The sequence below is a fragment of the Chrysemys picta genome, chromosome 1 (assembly GCF_011386835.1).
Source record: "Chrysemys picta bellii isolate R12L10 chromosome 1, ASM1138683v2, whole genome shotgun sequence".
NCBI classification, from domain to species: Eukaryota; Metazoa; Chordata; order Testudines; family Emydidae; genus Chrysemys; species Chrysemys picta.
The window spans coordinates 327,898,885-327,919,062 of NC_088791.1; the positions used below are offsets into that span (position 1 = coordinate 327,898,885).

The window sequence follows — 20,178 nt, forward strand, 5'->3', positions numbered from 1 at the left end:
GTGCTCTCCACGCTGGGCAAACAGGAAATGAAATTCAAATGTTCGCGGGGCTTTTCCTGTCTACCTGGCCCGTGCATCCGAGTTTAGATTGCTGTCCAGAGTGGTCACAATGATGCACTGTGGGATAGCTCCCGGAGGCCAATACCATCGAATTGCGGCCACACTATCCCTAATTCGACATGTTAAAATCGATTTTGGCGCTACTCCGCATCATCGGGGTGGAGTACAGAAATCGATTTAAAGGGCCCTTTACATCGAAATAAATAGCGTCATTGTGTGGACGGTTGCAGAGTAAATTCGAATTAAAGCTGATAAATCTGAATTAAAGTCGTAGTGTAGACCAGGCCTTAATCTCTTTCCAGGTGCAATTGAAAGAGTATACTTATGAAGTCCTGAATGGATCAGTTCAGGCCAATCTTGATGATTGCCTCTTTGTGCCCCTGACACTCTTATAGAAAGCTTCTTCTTTCTTTCTTTCACAATGGTTGAAAACAGGGTTGGGAGAAACTTGTGGCAGGCCCAAGTTGGCTCCTTTAAATAAGACTTTAGTGCAAGATTAGTTTCCCCTGGATTTTTTTCCAAGCCAGGGTAAATTTATCCCACTAATTGCTGCGGGTGTTTTTGATTTGTGCTAATTGTTAGCTTAGCAAAGCATAAACTCCAATCTGCAATTGCTACTCATCAAAACCCACATGGGTGAAGACGCTGTTCAGATTATCTTCTGTGATCAGGATCTATAAATACTGGTTTAAGGGAATAATCCTGCATCTCTGGACTGATAGATTCTGACAGGGTGGAATACTGAGCACATGGACAGAGATCCCCGGCTCCGAGCCCAGCACTCAGCGGTTAAAGGGGCGTTGGGCTGGCTGTATGCGTGTGCTGCCCCCCTAAAAAATGATGCCCCCACCTCATACCATACACACACTTTTATCTGGGGTTTTTTAATTACAGGGACATACATAATGTAATGTGATAGCAATCAACAGGTTTATAGATAAGTGAAGACAAGCCATTAACATTCCCTTTGAACTAAACTAACACATTCAACCTGCTAGACAGGATCACAAGCTATGAAGCCAAGATGACTGCCACATATACAAAATTTAAAAAAAAGGCTTGTATTCAAGTGAGAATCTGTTGCTGAGAACTTCAGTTTTAATCAATCACTTTGAGGAAGAGAATCTGAACTATAAACTGTTCTTAAGCAAACATCAGTAACAGTTGTGATGAATGCAATTTGAGTTCCAGATGTTGAAGGCATGGAAAGGAGCCAGGGTTCCTGTATCTTCTGCGATTGACTCCCCCTCCTCCTTCTGATGACGCCTAAACTTTGTGGTCCCTAGATCATCACTCAGCCTCTTGGCCAATCCAAGACTTCCACTCATCCATGGGTGGGAGTGAGGATTTTTTTAAGTCCGATTGAGAAATGCCTTCCACTCCAACCTCCGAAAGGTGTTCTGCTGCTGCTTTTTACAAATGATCCTGGTTGAGGATAATGTGCTCACATGCTCAGTCTGCACACAGTAGTCCTCTTACTTACTTGCTCCGCCATCTTGAGTTCCTTCCTTTACACTTTTCCTTCTGTTTGCATAACTGCACAATGGAGTTCTGAATTGTTGGCATATACACAGTGCAGTTAACTGAAATGGGTGACAAACAACTGTAAATTGTAGGAACGGTACAAGTATCCCAGTCCTATTGGGACCCTGTAATGTCTCCTCCTCGCTACTCTGCATCCTGCAATAACTAGATGCTGTAATGCTTTTTAAAAAAATATTCTGGGCTTACTATTGTGTTTTTTCCTTTGAAAACATTCATTGTATTATGAAAAAACGAGGAGTACTTGTGGCACCTTAGAGACTAACCAATTTATTTGGGCATAAGCTTTCGTGGGCTAAAACCCACTTCATCATTATGAGATCATTTGGCGCACACATTGTTTCTGTCACATTTTATGTTTTTCTTCCTTTACACTTCAATGGTGTATCAGATTATTTTCTCATTTCAACGTTTGTACTTGTATTCAGTATTGTTCATATTGATTTTGAGTGGCTGAAATTGGCATTTTCTGCTCTTATATGGTAGTTAATACTGTGTGAGCAGAAGCTGAGGATCTGAGTCGTGATAGCTGTGTGCTTAATGGCATTGTATGTTCCAAAGGGTGCAGTTTCACCAATGGAGACCGTAGTGCAGACAGAATAGGTGTTTTTATTCCCCTCTTGTCAAGACCAAGTCCTTTCTACACTACAGCCCCCTAGCAGTGCTCCCTCTTGTGGAGCTATACATGTGGGGAAATTGAGTCCAAATTTTTCTAGTGTATCTGATGTTCCTACATAGTTGGAGTCAGTTTGACTGTAATGGCTCATTGTCTTAGCAGAATTATAGCACAACTAATCTGAGGCCTGTAAAGTTGACCAATAACTTTCCAAATCTGTGATATGAAATTCTGACTCAGTTTGTTCAGTCTGTGTTGATTTCAAATTCCAGATTTCTTGCTGGTCTTATTTTTAAACTTTTTTTGGGGTGAAGACCGAACATCTCTTATGTGCCTTTCATTTCATAGGCCAGATTATGACTCTCGTACTTAATATTGGCCGGTTACTCAAAAAATCCTCATTAAAGTTAGTGGGCATACTTGAGTGAACAACTGATCACTATTGTGAGTAAGAAGTTCACAGTCTGGCCACAGAGAAATTGCTTAATTCACCACTGAAATGCTCTGGTTTAAGCTGGACAACCCTTTAATGGTGCAACGCTATGTAACAGTTTAGGAGAGGAAGTGAAAAAGAATACAATAGCCTGTAAAATTGAAACTGCAGAGAGAATGCAATTGCTTACAGTTTGAATTCAGCAAGGAGATGGAGCTCAACACCCTTCCTCTTATGAAAAGCCCCATTGTCAGTAAAAGTTTAGAATGTGTAAGAAGTGTATGATTTTATGGTAGGTTGATTTGCAAGGGATGTTCCAGATAGACAAGAAGGAATGGTGGTTCCTGCCTGAAGGAGCTCACAATCCAAGGACACGTGGAAAGACAAGTAGAGAGAGGCTATGAGTATAGGAAATAATATGTAATTCTTGTTATATTTATTGTACATGTCAATCAGTTCTCTGTCTGTAGCATGGCAGAACTGGGGCTTCAAGTGAAACTTCTCCCTACAAAGTGCAGGGGCCTTGTGGAGGAGCTCAGAAAAATCATGCCATTCATGGGCACCACATAGAAATTTTTATGTAAGAAGCTGGCAAATGGGAGACAATGGTGGGGACGTTGTGAGATCTGAGGAGATGGGGGAATGATGGAAATCTAAGATAAGTAGGGATGGGTAGAGCTTTGAAAGTGATAACAGGAAGTTTGAATTTGTTGCAACAATGGAGGGATTCAGAGAGGGGAATTATGTGATCAAAACTGGCAGGGAAGATTATTTTAATTGTAGCATTTTGTGTATACTAGAGTGAGGCAATGTGGGTTTTCATGGGGAGAGGAAGATGTTGCAGTAGTTGAGGCTTTTGAGTGGGCTTTCTTGGAGGTGATTAGTTCTGCTCATGCTAATGCAATCTAACTGCTTCAGTAAACTAAGACAAGACTCCTCCACCCTGGACTCTTCTGCCCCTCCTATATCTCCCCTCCCTGTGAGAGACATGGAAGTTTCTCATCTGTTTATCTCCTCTTGTCTCTCAGATCCCATCTTATCCCATCTCCTGATCTCTCTCAGGCCCACACTCATTCCCTCCCATATTCTTTTCTTTAATCTCATATTTTTCCCTGGTTCTATCCCTTCACAATATAAGCATGCTTTAGCATCACCCATCTTAAAAAACCTCCCACCCTTGATCCAACTTACCTCTCCAACTATCACTCATGTCCCTTCTCTGTTTTGTGTCTGCGCTCATCGAATGCATTATCTACAATTTCAGTCTGAAGTTCCTCTTTCAGTTCCATCCTATTACCTGTTTTAGGCCCCACAGGCTACACCTCTTCAAGGAGTGTCCTTTAAACTGGACATTCCTGTGCTACACCCCTTTCTCCCCAGGACGTGCAAAAGTTAAAAGTGCCACTGCATACTTCGTAACTACCAGAACCATCATGCTGCTAATGGCTACTGATATCACTGTTCATAGTTGTGTCTCTTCTCCCCCACCTCCTGCATAGTTCCTTCAACCGTCTCTTTGGATGCACAACTAGGAGCAGGAGTCCTGCATAAAAACATTGGGCACACAGTGGTATAACTGACAACTAGACAGAGAGCATCTGGCATACTAATGGTGATAAGTGCCCTCCAGAATATGGTAATGAAGCTAAACATTGAAATTGATTTTTTTTTAAATAAATGCTTTATCTTTGATGCTGCTGAATTACACTATGAACACAATTTTTGAGGAAGTTGCAGTTGGGTTCCTTGTGAAAATGAACCAAATTGTCTTGCTACTGTCTCTTAAATATGGTTGGAAAAAATGGAAACCAAACAAACTGCCCATCATGTAAAGCATCCAGCATTGGTACTAAACTTATTAGATTGGTGTGCACACCAATTACTTTTCTCTAAGGATGAAAGCTAAAATAATTTGTAGCAAAGTGAAAGTAGTTTTAGATTGTCATAAATGAATGAGCAGTGAAATCAGGTCTCCTGTCTGAAGCAGTGGCCTATGCCACATGATTCAGAGAGACTGGAAAGTGATACAAGCTATGAAAGTGAGATCTTGGAAGAGTGTTGCCATTTTCATAATGTAATGAAAATACTGTAATGATAGTGTGTAATAAGCATGTCATAAAACAAATTTTATATTTCCAAGATCACTGCTTTTATAATTTATACTCAGGTAAAGGAGAAAGTCCCTGGAAATATTTATTTTTAGGAGGGGATTCGTGAGACTTGACATTTTAGTGAAAGGGGTTCACAGGTTGTTAAAGTTTGGGAACCACTGCCCTAAACTGAAAACGGGATACACAGAGCCACTTGGCGTTACTGCTCGCCTCTGCCTTCACCACCGTATGTTCCTCCATGCCTGCAATTGAGCCAAGTAGCAGAGATGGGAAGGGGGGAGAGGAATGGGTATGGGCTGGGATCTGGACAGCAAAGCAGGATGTGAATATTTATGAGTACTTTTGAGCTCAGAGCCAGGAGATGAAGCTGTTGGACTACGATCCAGCTAGCGGTGTAATGTCCCTTTGGGGGCTGGGATAGCAGAGGGGCAGTAAGGAGGCTCCAGGTAGTGGAAGGGACCAATGGGACTCCAGATAGCAACCCTGGGGGGATGGAGGGAGGCCAGGATGTGGCAGAAGTGGGTAACTGGAAGCGGACTGAGGAGGGAAAGAGGCCGGTTGGGGCGAGGGAGGGCTGGATGGGGCTCTGGAGACTGGCCTTGAAGGACATGAGGACATGAGGCCAGGGTGCAGGGTTCCAGGGACCACTTGGGAGCAGTTGGCACGAGGCCAGGGTGTGAGTGTGGGGCTCCAGGGACCGCTTGGGGGTAAGGGGCATGAGACTGGGGTGGGGGCTCTGGGGTGAGGGGCATGAGGCCGGTGGAGGGTGGACTCTGGGGACCACTCGGGGCTGGGGACACGAGGCTGGGGGACATGAGGCCAGGAGGGTGGGCTCCGGGGACTGCTCAGAGTGGGGGCACAAGGCTGATGGGTTGGACTCTGGGAACCTCTCGGGGGCTGGAGGGCAGACCACCTAAGCAGGTCGTTCACAAGTCACCACAAGTGGTCTCTTCGTCCAGATGTGTCCAGGTCAATTTTCCACTGGTGGGGGATTCCCCACATGGCCCTATTTGCAATAAGAGCAAACAAAACGTCATGTTTTTTGTTCCTGAGTGAGTCACAGGCTCATTGACAGATGATTTCCTTCTACCCTAGTCGAAAGGCCTGCTGTATGCCTGCCTGTCAGTTCTGCTTCTGTTCATCTTGTTTAAAGTCAAGCAAGATCTTGCTCACCTTATACTAGTAGCCCCAGCATGGCCCCATCAACATTGGTTCTTGACTCTACTAGCCCTCCATTGTCAGATCTCCATTGTCACTCCCACGAGACTCAGATGAGATCTCCCATTTGCTTTACCTAGAAAGGCGTTTCCCCAGCTCAAGCTCATATTCACCTTATATTGGACTATCTTTTGTTTCTGAAACAATAAGGGTTAGCTGTTCAGTTCCACCAGAGTCCACTTGGTGGGTGTCTCAGCTTTCCACCCTTTCATCGATAACCGATCACTTTTTTCAAACTCTAAGCTCATCAGCTTTCTGAATGGTTTGGACAGATCATATCCACAGGTACACACCCAGGTTCCCCCACGGAACTTAAATTTAGTTCTAGCAAAGTGGATGGATCCGCTCTTTGAGCTGCTGGCAACCTGTTCTCTGCTACACCTTTCTGTGAAGGTGGTGTCCTTGATTGCTATTACCTCAGCCAAGAAAGTAGGGGAACTGCAAACCTTACTATCAGAACCTCCTTATACAATCATCTTTAGAGACAAGGTTTTCCTTTGACCTCACCCAAAGTTCCTGACTAAAGTGGTTTTCAGTTTTCACGTGACCAAGCACACCTACAATGGAATGGACAGGTGCAACACATCCTGAAGAACAACAGTTACAGAAAAAGTTTAGGAACTGTTTCATTTACTGAATATTTCTAAATTTGGTCATAGTACTAAAATGGTTTCTTGTACTGTACAGACATGGAAGTAATGAAACCTTTAATTGGAGAACAGAATTCGGACAGCATCTCTGATGATGAGCACGATAATGAATTGTTACCAGTTGAGAAGCATTACCAACTTGATAATCAAGAGGGCATTACGTATGTACGGTTTTAAATGTCATTCTCTTTAAAATTTATTACATTTGACTTGTTCTTTGGAAATATCCCTGTGCTTTTAAGGGATTTCCCCATGACTGTAGCATAGCTTTATGATTCTGCTGTGGGAATCCTCACAGATAGCTTTTTGGTAAGCCAAGCTCTGGTGTAGGATTATTTTGGGTAGGCCCTCAATTTCCAGAATTTGACAGTGTACTAATGATAAAATAGACATTTTTTGAATGATTGCACTGTATATAAAGAGTTTGAGTTGCTCAGGATCCAAGGAACTCTTATTACAAAACAAATCAAATTTATTTTAAGACTGTTTCAATTATATGGGAAGCATCCAGAAGACCTTGGAAATAAAGCTTAATGAACCTGAATGTAGATTAATTTGGGGGTCTGAAAAAGTTTTCTTTGATATATTTTTTAAGTTACTCTTTGTCAGACTCCTGGTTGCATCTACAACCATTTAAAAGGCATAACTTTTAAAATAGTTTAGGCAAAAATCAGCACAGCATCAGCCTGTTGCACTTAGTTGCCCCTCTCTCAGGCAAAAGGAGAGTCTCATCTCACAATTCAGATGAAATCCAGGTTTTGAACCAACAGTTGAAGTGAATTCCAGATGAGGGATCACTCACCTGAGAACACCTGGCTTCAGTCCCTCAGAACTCAAATCCAGACTCTGATAGGAGCATCCCATCTATTTTTGCTTTGAGGCTCCTATGTATCTTTCACAAGACTGCCTTGATCATCTTGAAACATTTAAAGCTTATAAATTTTATCTTCACATTTTATAAACTGATTGGTGAAAAGTTATCTGAATGTTGTTCCAAAGGCTCCACTGTGACTCTGTATTATTTGTATTTTCAGGTTTGTGCAAACACTTACTCATCTCCTCAAAGGAAACATTGGAACTGGGCTTCTAGGGCTTCCACTTGCGATAAAAAATGCAGGCATTGTGGTAAGAGCTTTTTTCCCTCTTACATGTGGAAGAGATGTATAGAAAACTCTATCACATCTCTGCAGTTCAGAGTGTTAAAAATAAAATCTAGGTAACTTGATTATGTGACCTATTATTTCAATATCAACTTGAACAGGGCATCATGTTAGTTTTCCTTTCCAGAGTCTAGTTAGAACTGGAGACTAGGATTTGGGATTCCTGAACTGGCCATTGGCTCACTATGTACCTTAATCTCTATACACTGCATTTTCTAGATCTGCTTGGAAAAGTGTGTGTATGTGTATGTGTTTTGTTTTAGTCCCCTGAAGAAAATTCTGTGAACTTTTGGTGAAAAATTGAAATCCGAAAACTTTTGGTTCAGAAATGCTGCCATGGTGCCTAATGTGAGTTGTAGTTTGGGTCCTCATTTCCTCCTCCTCTTCTATGGATTGGGTACCTTAGTTGGAGAACATCTCCTATGATGCACCAGGATCTTCCATCTTGTTGATCTGATGAGATGGTTCATGGAAACCCCATGGCCACTTTGCCTCATGGCAGACATAGTCCATTTGGGGAGCCTGGCCCATAGGGGAGAACGAGGGCATAAGGCACCCGAAGTAAAACTCCCTTGAGGCAGTGTGGTAGCATTTCCAAATCAAAATGTTCCATTTCTGGCTGAAAATTGAAAATTTTTCAGTTTTTGGTGCTCGGTTTAAAAAAAATTAGAAATTTTCTGTCAAAAGCAGATACTCTTTGTGCAAAATGTTGTTTAGTCAAAAATCCAATTTTCTCTCCAAAATATAGCTCTGATGAAAAATTTTCAACCAGTCCTAGTATTTTCCCTTATCTGTAATATTTATCATTGTATTTAGGTCCTCTGGGCAGGGACCATATCATCTTCTCTACTGAGCAGCACCATGTATGCCGACTTGCAATCAAAAAGACCCTTAGCATTGATGACAATAAGATGTTTGAAACCATTATTTAGAAATGTGCAAAATCACATCTTTTTTGTGTGATAAATTTTTCATGGCAAATATATTTCTGTAAAAATTACTCTTCTTACAGGGTTTCAGGTATTTACACCCCATTTCCTACTTTTTCTCCATATAGCTTGGACCAATCAGCCTTGTGCTTATAGGAGTTGTATCTGTTCATTGTATGCACATCTTGGTACGATGCAGCCACCATCTGTGTCAGAGGTAAATGTGGAGCTATTTGTTACATATAGCATCTGAATTCCCTCAGTTTCTTACTCTATTTCATTGCATGTCTTCAGTCTGCAAAATGTCTTGGTGCTCTAATAATCTCTTCAGAGGTATCTGTCAGAGCCTAGGAGGAAGGGGCATGTAACTTCTTTTGGTATAACTACCAATGATGGCTTCTAGCTGGCATGCAGGAATGCTTAATTGTTTGGCATCATCTTTTCTAGAATGCTTTGAACAATATTTGTTTAAACACAGTTCATTTTCTGCATACTGTTCATGTGTTCTAAACTAGGCTGGTTCATCTTCAATGGATTTGCACCTTATTCGATACCCATAAATGGAAAACAACCCCAGTCTCTCTCACTGCAGTTCTAGTTGTTTAGCCCTAATTTTAAGAGTGAAGGAGTCTGAACAAAACAAGGAGAGAGAATGGAGAAAAGAGAGGCTCATAGAAAAAGATTAAAAATGGGATACAAAAGGAAATGAGAGAGTAATATTCTAATAGTAAAAGTGCGTGGCTGAGACAGATGCATTTTGGGAAGAATCCAAAAGCAACAGCTTCTCTGGCAGAGCATTTTAAATTACAAGCATTTCAGTCCAACTAACATGCCCTCTCCCACCACCCTCCCAACATTTGTTGAAGTATGGCATCCTTTTGGCATTGTGAGGAGAAAAAGTAAAATGCTGAGAGGACTGGATGATCAAGGGCCATTGTCAAGAACCTTTTTGCAAAAAGGTATTCCTTCTAGTTTCCTTGTGCAAAGTCAGTGGATGGGAAATGTTTAATGGTATCAGAGCTCATATCAGATCAATGTTTCTAGTCTGTATGGGAAAAGACACCTTTGTAATCCAAAGGGATTATTTCAGTTCCAGTGCAGGTGTGCTACTCTAGGGTCCTAAATTTAAGTTCTATAATTTATTTGCTTCTGACAGGAAAAGCAAGAGAGACAGGGTTTTTTCAGTGATGGAATTACTGTACTGGTGGCATTGGCACTGATTAGCCAGATCCAGAAAAACATTGCCAAGCAGCTTGGCATATTGAGTAAATAGTTGGTTAAAATAGAAAACTGGATGGCAAGTGCAAAGCATTTTCTACATTTCCCACTCTTAGTATAATTTTATAACTTTTGAAAAGCATTCATTTTATAAATGACCCCACTTATATGGAGAGTGGAGTATGAATTACTACTAAATCACATTGATATTAATACTATACAGTTATCTTCTTGGCTTGAGGAAAAATTAGATTTTTTTACATTTAGATTCTGAAAGAAATATATTAAAATGATGCACTGGAGGAGTAAAATGTCACACTCCTGGAGGGGAGGTGTGTATTTCTCTCTCATATTCATAGTTATCTCTCCTTAGAATCTCACAACTAATATTGATTTTTCTTAACAAATATCTATCTCATCGTCAAGCATAGGATTGTTATGTGGTTGAACACAATTGCTGGTTTTCTATCTCAGTGAAAAGGAACAATCAAAATGTATTTGGTGGGTTAAAACACAGAATTGTTCTTGTCCTTTTGGCCAGTTTAATGGGATACAATCTCTCTCTGGGAATTGTATCCTGCCTTACTTCATCTGTCGATAAGTAGAAAGTTCAGAGAAGAAGCACAAAAATGATTAAAGTATTAGAAAACATCCCTTATAGTGATAGATTGAGCTTTCTGAGTCTATTTATCTTAACCAAGAGAAAGTTAAGGGGCAACTTGATCACAATATATAAGTATTTTCATAGAGAACAAATATTTGATAATGGGCTCTTTGGTGTAGCAGACAAAAGTAGAACAAGATCCATTGGCTGGAAGTTGAAGCTAGACAAATTCAAACTGGAAATAAATTGTAATTTTTTAACTGTGAGGGTAATTAATCATTGGAACAATTTACCAAGGGTTGTGATGGATTCTCAGATTCTTCAAGATTGGATGCTTTTTAAAAGATATGCTCTAGTTCAAACAAAAATTATTTCACGGAAGTCTTCTGACCTTCTGCATAACACAGAGCAGAATAGATGATCACAGTGGTCCCTTCTGGCCTTTTGAATTTATGAATCTATAATTTCTACCTAGTTCATAAATGGGATTTGTAGATAGGTATAAGGCAAAGGGTTCACTTTTAAGTGTGGTGAATCTGCACCTCTCACCAGAATCCCGAAGTCGGTCACCATGTTTGGATTCACTCCTTCTGGAGACCAATTCCCTCAGGGTATGTTTGCATGAGCACCTACTGCATGACTAACTGAGGTGTAAATCTACGGTGCTTCAGCATGCCGCGTACTAATGTACTGTCAACGTTATTGAGAACTTTTAAGTTCACATCAGCTGGGACCATATGGACAGCGCACGGCATGTTGGAGCACTGTAGAATTACACCCCACCGTGCTGTGCAGTAAGTGCTCTTGTAGACCTGCCATAAGAAACCTGTGCTTTAAAAACCTGAGCCTGCACTATTGACTTAACTGGGAGCAGAATCATGGTTTAAATGCTAAAAGTGCACAGGTAGATGCTCTTCTTGAAGATTGACTTCAAGTAGCAGGTCAGGCCTTCTACAGCTACTGAATGATGTTCCAGAATTGCTATAACTGACCCTAAAAGGAACAGGAGTACTTGTGGCACCTTAGAGACTAACAAATTATAACTGACCCTGTGGGTCCACAACATTTTCAAGCTATGGCAGAGTATATCGTATTTTACGCCTTGACATTTTCTATCAACTTCTCTCCATTCTTTCATTTCAGGTTGAAAAAGACCTCATTAGGGTATAGTGACACAGTTAGTTACGCCATGGAAGTAGGGCCCCTAAACAGCCTTCAGAAAAGAGCTTCCTGGGGAAGGTAAGGTTGCTGCAGCATTTAATTTAATAAATGAAATATTAAAAGGAATGGATAAACTGTGAAACATTAGAATTTTACCTTTCTCCCATGATATTGCTTTCTGTGGATTAGCAAAAACTTTATACCATAATTAATACATCTTGTGTGGAAGGGGTGAGAGTGTAATTCCCACAGTCAAGCACTTAGTTTTAAAGTTCTGTGGGAGAAAATTTACTTCAGTTTCACTCTATAAGCAGAAATTTGGTATAACCAGAATTGCATTCTGCACATTCTAATGTATTGAAACAATTTAGGATTTCAGTTCTCTTTTACCACAAACACATTTCTCCATATTAAGGGTTCACTGTAAGCAAGTCTGTAGTGCATACTTAAATGACTAGTATAATATATGCATTCTGAACGGGAGCAACCTATTATTTGACATGTCATTACTCTGCAGATTGTATTTGATGTTCAATCTTTATTATATTTCACGTTAATGAAACAAAAATGTTAATAGCTTGTTATCTGTCTCTGAATTTTTTTCCCTTTGAGAAACTCAGCCATTTTCCTTTGCCATCTGTAAAGAAGAGTCATAGTAGGCCAGACTAAATAATGGTTATGGTATTGTGAGATAATAATGAAATCCAAAACCTTAGAGCTGTTAAATATAAATATTTGTTTTAATGAGCATATATAAAGAATTTCTTCTTTCAACAAGGAAAATGTCTTTCCCTTACTATTTTCAAGGATGCAGCAATAGTGTACAGTGTGTTTTGGTTATTGTATAAAACGTGAATTAATTTTTTCAGATATTTTTGGTGGTTATTTTATAGGAATGCAATGGAACTCGATTATAGGGAAATTTGGTTTAAAGTGAAGGTAGGAAAGCCCCATAAGTCCTTTGGTATACTACAATCTATAAATTGTAATTCTGTCTCCAGAGAAGTTCTGCTGCAGAAAATAATTTATCTAAAGAAAGTTCTAGTGTATGTTTAACTTTATATGAAGAGTTCCATTGGAACATTCCTCGGTCCACCAGAGCCTGTGATGTATGCCTCCCTAAAACGATACGAACCACAGTTAGAAAAAATAAAGTAAGAGATGGTTTTCTGTGAATTCTCATCTGACTGAAACCTCAGGACTGATTCATATTGAATCATTTGGTAAGCATTGAGAATAACTGTCATCTTACATTGCTGAAACTTCTATAATTTAGACTGTATCAGGCCTTTCATGTTCTCTGGTCACAATAGTCTTAATATGGTACTTTCCCTGCTAAAGGATTTACATGTGCATTAATTATAGGTACATATTGTTAATATTCCTACAAAATTGTTTTACAAAAATCTCTTCATTTCACTGGTTTCAGAGTAGCAGCCGTGTTAGTCTGTATCCGCAAAAAGAACAGGAGTACTTGTGGCACCTTAGAGACTAACAAATTTATTAGAGCATAAGCTTTCGTGGACTACAGCCCACTTCTTCGGATGCATATAGCATATATCTTCTATATGCATCCAAAGAAGTGGGCTGTAGTCCACGAAAGCTTATGCTCTAATAAATTTGTTAGTCTCTAAGGTGCCACAAGTACTCCTGTTCTTTTTTCATTTCACTGTACTGTATGTGGTTTTAAACCATCTATCTTTTTTATGCATTTCTAAGAAACTCATCACCTTGGTATTTACTTGATGTTAGGTAAAGAAATTATTTGTCTTGTTTTGTTTGCAGAAGAACCTGCTTTGCAGTGCCCCAGAGTTTAACCTGGTGTTTTGAAACTATTGTTTCCACCTCACTATAAAAAGGAGCACTAGATGTATGTCATTTGGAAATGGCTTAATTGTTTGAAAACTCTTTTAATATCATAACTTCAATGTGTATTTGTTTTTTCTCCCACCTAGGTGTGTCGTTGACTTTTTTCTTGTGATTACACAACTGGGATTTTGCAGCGTTTATGTTGTATTCTTAGCAGAAAATGTGAAACAAGTGAGTAAAAGCATTGTATGGGAATAATTTTGTTTGCAGCTTTTTATTTCCAGCTTTATTTCCTTTCTGCATCCAGGTCATATGTACCAGTCATATAATGCATGTAATGAGAATAAATACAGTATAAGCTCAACCTTGCTTTCCCCCAAAGATATCTCATTGATTAACTTTTGTAGAAAGTGATCCACTTGCTTTGTAGGTTAAACCAAATCCAGCGCTTGTGTAAGCAGCTGCAACATCATTGACCTCCAGTTTTTCTTAAATTTCAACATTTAATCTCACAATTTAACCATGGAACATAATTATTTTACACACAGCTAAACTGTGTTAGAAATATAAGAGGAGTTCTGCCAAACTTTACAATGAGATAATGGTTTCTTCATGCACAAAATCAGTAGTGTACCATAGACTCTTAGGATTTGTGCTCCAAAACGTGTGTAATATCTTGTATAGTATATACATATTCTTTCCATATCCAGATCTTGGGCCCAACCTTGCTCTCAATATGTAGCAATTGTTATTTATTATTTAGTTTGTCGTGATGTCCAAAATAGTGCTAGGAAGTTTCCAAATGCAGAGAAAGACACAGTCCCTGCCCTGAAGATTGTAGTTAACTATAGTTATGTACTTTGTGTGAGCACACATGCAAAGCAGTTTAGTTTCTGAGCTCTGCAGCAGTGTGCGCCACATCTCAGAAGATGGAAAAAGCTGTTAGGCAATTGGAAAGACATTCAGTAAAGAACTGGGGAAATGGACAACATTGTTTATGGTTAATGATATCTTCCAGCTAGTGTCTGAAGCCTCCCTCCGCACAAATATAAGATATCACTGAGTGAAATGGGAATGGTTGTTTTACATGTAGATTATGAGGCTGTTCTGCTTCAGTAACAACCAGCCCTGCTGTAAGTACATCACAGTATGCTGAGATCCTGCTAGACTCCAAAAGCTAAGTAAGGTTGGGCCATTTCAGTACTAGGATGGGAGACCTCAATGAGACACCTGAAAGCTGCAGGTGATATTCAGCAGATGGCACTGTACACTTTTGCAATGGGCTGAACTGTTACCCAAAGAACCATTATCTCTTAGATGAGACATAAAGCTAGATCCTGACTACATTGAATTTCTACAAGGTCCCGCACTCCCTCCAAATGAATGCAGGCATTAAACTCTGGGCTTCTTGACAAATTTCAATTCGGGTAATTACCCTACAATCCCCCTCCAATTTCAATCAGATATGATGTTCTTAATGTCCTCTCTTAGACAATTCTGCAATACAGCTGTATGCTTTGAAACTGCTACTGGTTATACTTCATTGGTGGCTAAAGTGGTCCATAGGTATCTTACCTTTCTCTTACTAGTGTTGTGAGCTTTATTTCATGTTTTGGGAAGTGCTCTAAGATCCTCTGATGTAAAAGTTGCTATAAAAGTGCCAAGTACCTGCATATGCAATTTATACATTCTATGATTTGGGCCTCTGAACCTGATATGCAGTAGTTGTGAGACCATATTATAAAAATGTATTTTACCATTGTAATGTTTAGTAATCTCAGTGTGCATATTATTTTCAGTAGTATGTCTCTTCCTTCTCTGGCCCCACCCTCTCAGTGTGAATTTTTATTGCATCTGTCATAATATAAAGTTCAAGTCCAAACGATTGCCATCAAATAGGTAAGCAGACCCATTGCTGCCTACCAATGACATCTTCCTAGTTACTGACCCTATAAGCAAAACCAAGACTAATCAGATGTGTCTTGCATCACTTCTTAAGGCCATTAAAATTGGGTCCTCATTTACTACAGGATTTCAGACAGAGGGGCCTTCACAAGAAATACTTGCTACCTTCCCTCAGGAGTTTAACCATGGGGAGAGATCCAATAACAAATTCATCCTAGGCAACAGAAACAGCCTCAAGGAAATATGAAATATACTCTGTAAATGAATCAAACTTATCAAAAATTCACTTTTCAATTAATTTGATTTGAATTGCAGTTCTTTTTCTTCCACAGTATGGTAAGGAGATAAGAAGCTGTCTCCTTCACAGCCACAAAGATCTATATTCCAGAACTCTGTCCTGTAGAGGGCACCAAAGGACATAAGTTGGTACTGCTTTAAATATATAATGCATTGATTTTTCCCAAAGCCAAATTTTGTGAAAAAGCATTTAAGTTGCTTACTTGCACATACCATCAACGCAAGCATTAAAAGCCACAAAATAATTAGTTCTCACCCAACGCTTGCACCCAGTGCTACCACCTTGATTTCCTTTCCTCATGACTTCACCCATGACACTGCTCCCTCCACACAAAGCATTAGTGTTTGGAGGACTCCTGACTCGGCTGTCCTGGCCCCGCCAGGGCACTGGCACAGCAACACCGTGGTGAGCCCTTGAAGAGCTGATATTTCCAAGCGTGGCTTCCCTAGTGCTGCCATGTAGTGGGCTGGAGAGCTGAGGTTGAAGCACTAGGGAGCCACATGTCTCTGCATTGACATCAGTCTTGGTGTAAAGGCACTGGGATCTCCTACACGGCTGTGCTCCCCAAACCCAGTCAGCCCTTCCCTCCACATACAAGCCTCATTCTCCTTTCTTGCCCTCCCTCAAAGCCCCATTATCAACCTTCCCCTATCCCCTGCTATGTAGCTTAGCTCCCTGCGGTCTCTGGAAGGAGTGGAGATGGTGAGTCGGGGAAGCAAGACAGCTGACAGAGTTGGACAGTTCCATTGGCTAATCTTAGTGTAGCTCAATTTGATTATACCGAACGGGAGAATAACTTGTGTGTTAATTTTAAAATTTCGAAATTGGCTTCTGTTGGAGATGTTAGCTGAATATGCTTGTGCGGGAACTGCGATTGTTTAGCTAGAGGAATCCAAAGAAATGTGTAGAGGGAAAATGGAAGGGAAATATTAGTTAAGTAGCCTTTTAAAATATTTTCTCTACAGTTAGTAAACATTTTCCTTTAAATGTTACATGGAAATTCCAGTGTTCCAATGAAGAGTAATTGTGCCAAATTTGAGGACTAGGCTGGTGTAAACAGTTGCTACCATTGTCTCCATAATAAAAATGGAATGCTTGAACCAGAGCCTGTCACACAGGCTGACCAGTCTCTCTGCGTATGTCTATACTTCAGTTAAACACCTGTGGCTGACCTGTGTCAGCTGACTTGGGCTCACAGGGATGGGGCTGTAAAATTGTGGTGTAGACATTTGGGTTTGGGCTAATGCCCGGGCTCTGGGACCCCACAAGAGAGGAGAGCCCCAGAGCCTGGGCTCCAGCCCGAGACCAAAAGTCTACAATGCAGTTTTACAGCCCGGCTACCTGAGCCTCACAAGCCTGAGCCAGTTGACACGGGCCAGCCAGGGGTGTTTAATTTCTACATAGGGTGTAGACGTGCCCTATGCTATCTTGCTGGAGTGGCATCACTCTTCAATTATTTCGATGTTAACACGTAACTGTGTCCCCTTAAATGATGAATAGATCTCCAGTGGGGACATAAAGGGTCAGGAATATCTGTGCATAAAGTAAATAATTCACACAATCGTTTGATCCTTAACCACTTTGGAGTCCCAGATACTGGGGTAGTGGATGCCAGATAAATGTTTGTAAACGTAACTTTTCATATGCTGCATTAGCTGAGTCCTTTCAATTGTGCAACTTTATTTGCTGTAGCATTTCTTGTGCATCCACAAATCATTAGAGTTAAATAATACAAAATGGTGGAGAATAAATGGTGTAAAGTGAAAAGACAATTTTCAACAAAGAAAAATGAGCAGAAAGGCCAATATTTTTTAAAATTTGCCTTAATGGGAGCATTTGGGTGTTCAGGACTTCTGATTTTAAAAATCTTGGCCAAAACCTTGTACTTTCTCAAAAAATATTCGGATTTTGCTCTGTGGAGTTTGCTGTCTTGCTATCCTGCAAAACAAAAGGTTGACAAATATTTTATAAAGAGCCTGGCATATGCACTGAGCCATCATCAGTCCAAATCCCTTCTAAATAAGCATTTGCTAACTATGGTAAGCATTGTGTGTAGGTTTAAATGTTTGCTTTGTCTTTCCAATCCTATAAGGGATTCAATACAGTTTTCTTCCATATAAAATACATTATATATCTTCTGGTTCTAGCTATTAAGGTTGCTTGAAACTTCCCATTGTAAGACCCTAAATTTTGTTGCTTATAACTTTGGCAACCTTTAATCATTGTAATTAAAGACTGTAACACAGTGCACACACACAAGGTGGTGTGAGCAACCCTAATTCGGGCACTTCCTAATTTTTGAGCACTTGACTTTGCAACTAAGCTTTCTCTTCATGTATGGTATGGTCAAGGTAAAAACAAACTTGAGATTCTGTTCTTTGTTGAAATTCTCTAAAAGCTGAGGACACTTTTCTTTAGTAGAAATCCAGCCGCCTTTGTGTCAGTGCAGTGAAGGCAAGAGATGATGCTCGATAGCAATCATACCTTATTGTAACACATTCTTGAGCTGAATTTTATCATTGAGAAAATCTGGAGCATGCTTAATCATAACGGAGATTTTGGGAGGAAGAGATTATGTGGGCATTGGAGACCCATGTGTTTTTACAGCACTGAGCCCACTGACTATGTGTGACATTTGAGTGGAGAGAATTGTCTAAACTGATAGTATGTTTGCAAGTTACTATGCTCTGTTGATAGGAAAGAGAAGGCAAGGGGTAATGTTAGATGTGCCTTGGCCCAGTATGACTAACTGAAATGAAATGACGCACTAGAGGCAAACTGCAGTAGCTTAAAAACAACTGTTATCAGGAATAACTGTCTAAGATGATATTGAGTCTGATATTGTGAAGGAGAGTAGGTTAGCTAGAGGATGAGTCATATTCAGTCCATCTAATCATAATCAATTGCAAACTTATGTCACCCTACGCAGCATGTAAGGCAGGGAAATGGATGCACATTGCTATTTCATGTTTGTTGACTTGTTTAGGAAAATGTTAAAAGTTCAGTGGTGGTTTTTAGTCCTACTCACAAAGGAAAGGTTTAGCAATGATACAGTAGCCTGTGCCTGAACAGCACAAAGTTAGGAACTGAAATTTCAATGTGGTTTTCCCATGCTGCTCTGTCTCACCCAGTCTCTCCTCCATGTTACTCCATTCTGAGCAGCAAAATGAAAAGTTACTGCTTTTTCTTTCTTGTCTGCTCTTGAATCTTGTGTCATCATATCATGCTTTCTTCACTCTGCCAGTAATGTTAGCCTCCATAGCCTGTTTGATCACTTTTCCTTGGCTACCCCATCCATATTGTATGCCCTTTCTGAATCCATTTGCAGAACCACTACCCTGACCTCTTTCAAAGCTGTCCTCTTCTGTGATGCCTACAGTAAACTGCCTAAGGCTTTGTCTAAACACAAAAGTTGTCCCACTTTAAGTATACCAGAAAGCAGTACAACCCCTCACCGTCTCCTGGTGGAGGCAGTTTTACCAGTATAAAGGTGCTTTTTACCAGCTTGGCTTTATCCATACAAGGGGATAAGTTATACTGGTATAGTGCCTTTATATTGGTATATTTGTTTTGGTTTAAAAAAAAAATCACACCCCTAGCCGAAATAGTTACATCAGTACAAAAAAAAAAGTGTATAGACCAGACCTAATGACAGTGGTTAAGCGGGAGGTGGGGGGGGGGGGGGAGGGGGGGAACTGTTGGAGCTGAGTTTTCAAAATTTCCATTTTATTTTCATTTATTCATAACTTTCTGAAACTTTTACCTTTTGGCCTGAAACATTAAATATCCAAGGAAGGTGCAGGTGTGAGTTTCATCTATAGGAAAAACTCCCACCAGCAACACAAAACTTACTTCCTCAATAAGCATATGTATGGCTCAGCAGAAGCCATTTTTTCACATGTTGGGCAGGGTGGTCTCTGAAATGTGGTCTTTGAGATTGGTGACTCCACCTTTGAAAGGAAGCTATCAAGGGTCAATGTGACTTCAGTGGCCATCTCGGACGACTTGTCTAGACAAAGCCTTAGGTCTAGTCTATGCACAGTTTTTGTTCCAAAACTATTTCGGTTAGGGGTGTGATTTTTTTTTTAACCTCAAATAGTTATATTAGTACAGCTTTTAGTGTGGGAACAGTTATACTGCTATAAAGGTACCTTGTGCTTGTATAGCTTATTCCCCTTTCCCCATTGTGTGTTCTTTTTCTAACTGAAGGTGAATCTGCCTTATCTAGCTTAGATATGCAAAAGTATAAATTTCAATATTAAACCTGGTTGAAACTCAGAATTCTCTTTCCATGGGAAATTCTGACATTTCGAAATTTCTTTTTGTCCTGAACTGGAAGGAAAAGTGCCTTGGTATAGTGGGATTTTTTAAGCACCGCAAATGTCAGGTAGGTTTAATTAGCAAACAGAAGCTACACTGAATTTCCCAGTGGCAGGGATACAATGTACAAGTATTGACTGAGGT

The 20,178-nt window shown here is 40.1% G+C and overlaps 1 protein-coding gene across 5 annotated transcripts in view; it reads left to right on the forward strand.

Moving 5' to 3' along the window:
• The window catches only part of SLC36A4 (solute carrier family 36 member 4), a 235,408-nt gene that overhangs the window by 26,129 nt on the left and 189,101 nt on the right, over window positions 1-20,178 (forward strand). For all 5 annotated transcript variants that reach the window (XM_065581648.1, XM_065581646.1, XM_042856005.2 and 2 more), the window contains 5 exons: window positions 6,668-6,791; window positions 7,665-7,755; window positions 8,848-8,936; window positions 11,685-11,780; window positions 13,658-13,742. In XM_065581648.1, the coding sequence (XP_065437720.1) occupies window positions 6,668-6,791; window positions 7,665-7,755; window positions 8,848-8,936; window positions 11,685-11,780; window positions 13,658-13,742 (485 nt within the window). The remainder of the gene's footprint in view (window positions 1-6,667; window positions 6,792-7,664; window positions 7,756-8,847; window positions 8,937-11,684; window positions 11,781-13,657; window positions 13,743-20,178) is intronic.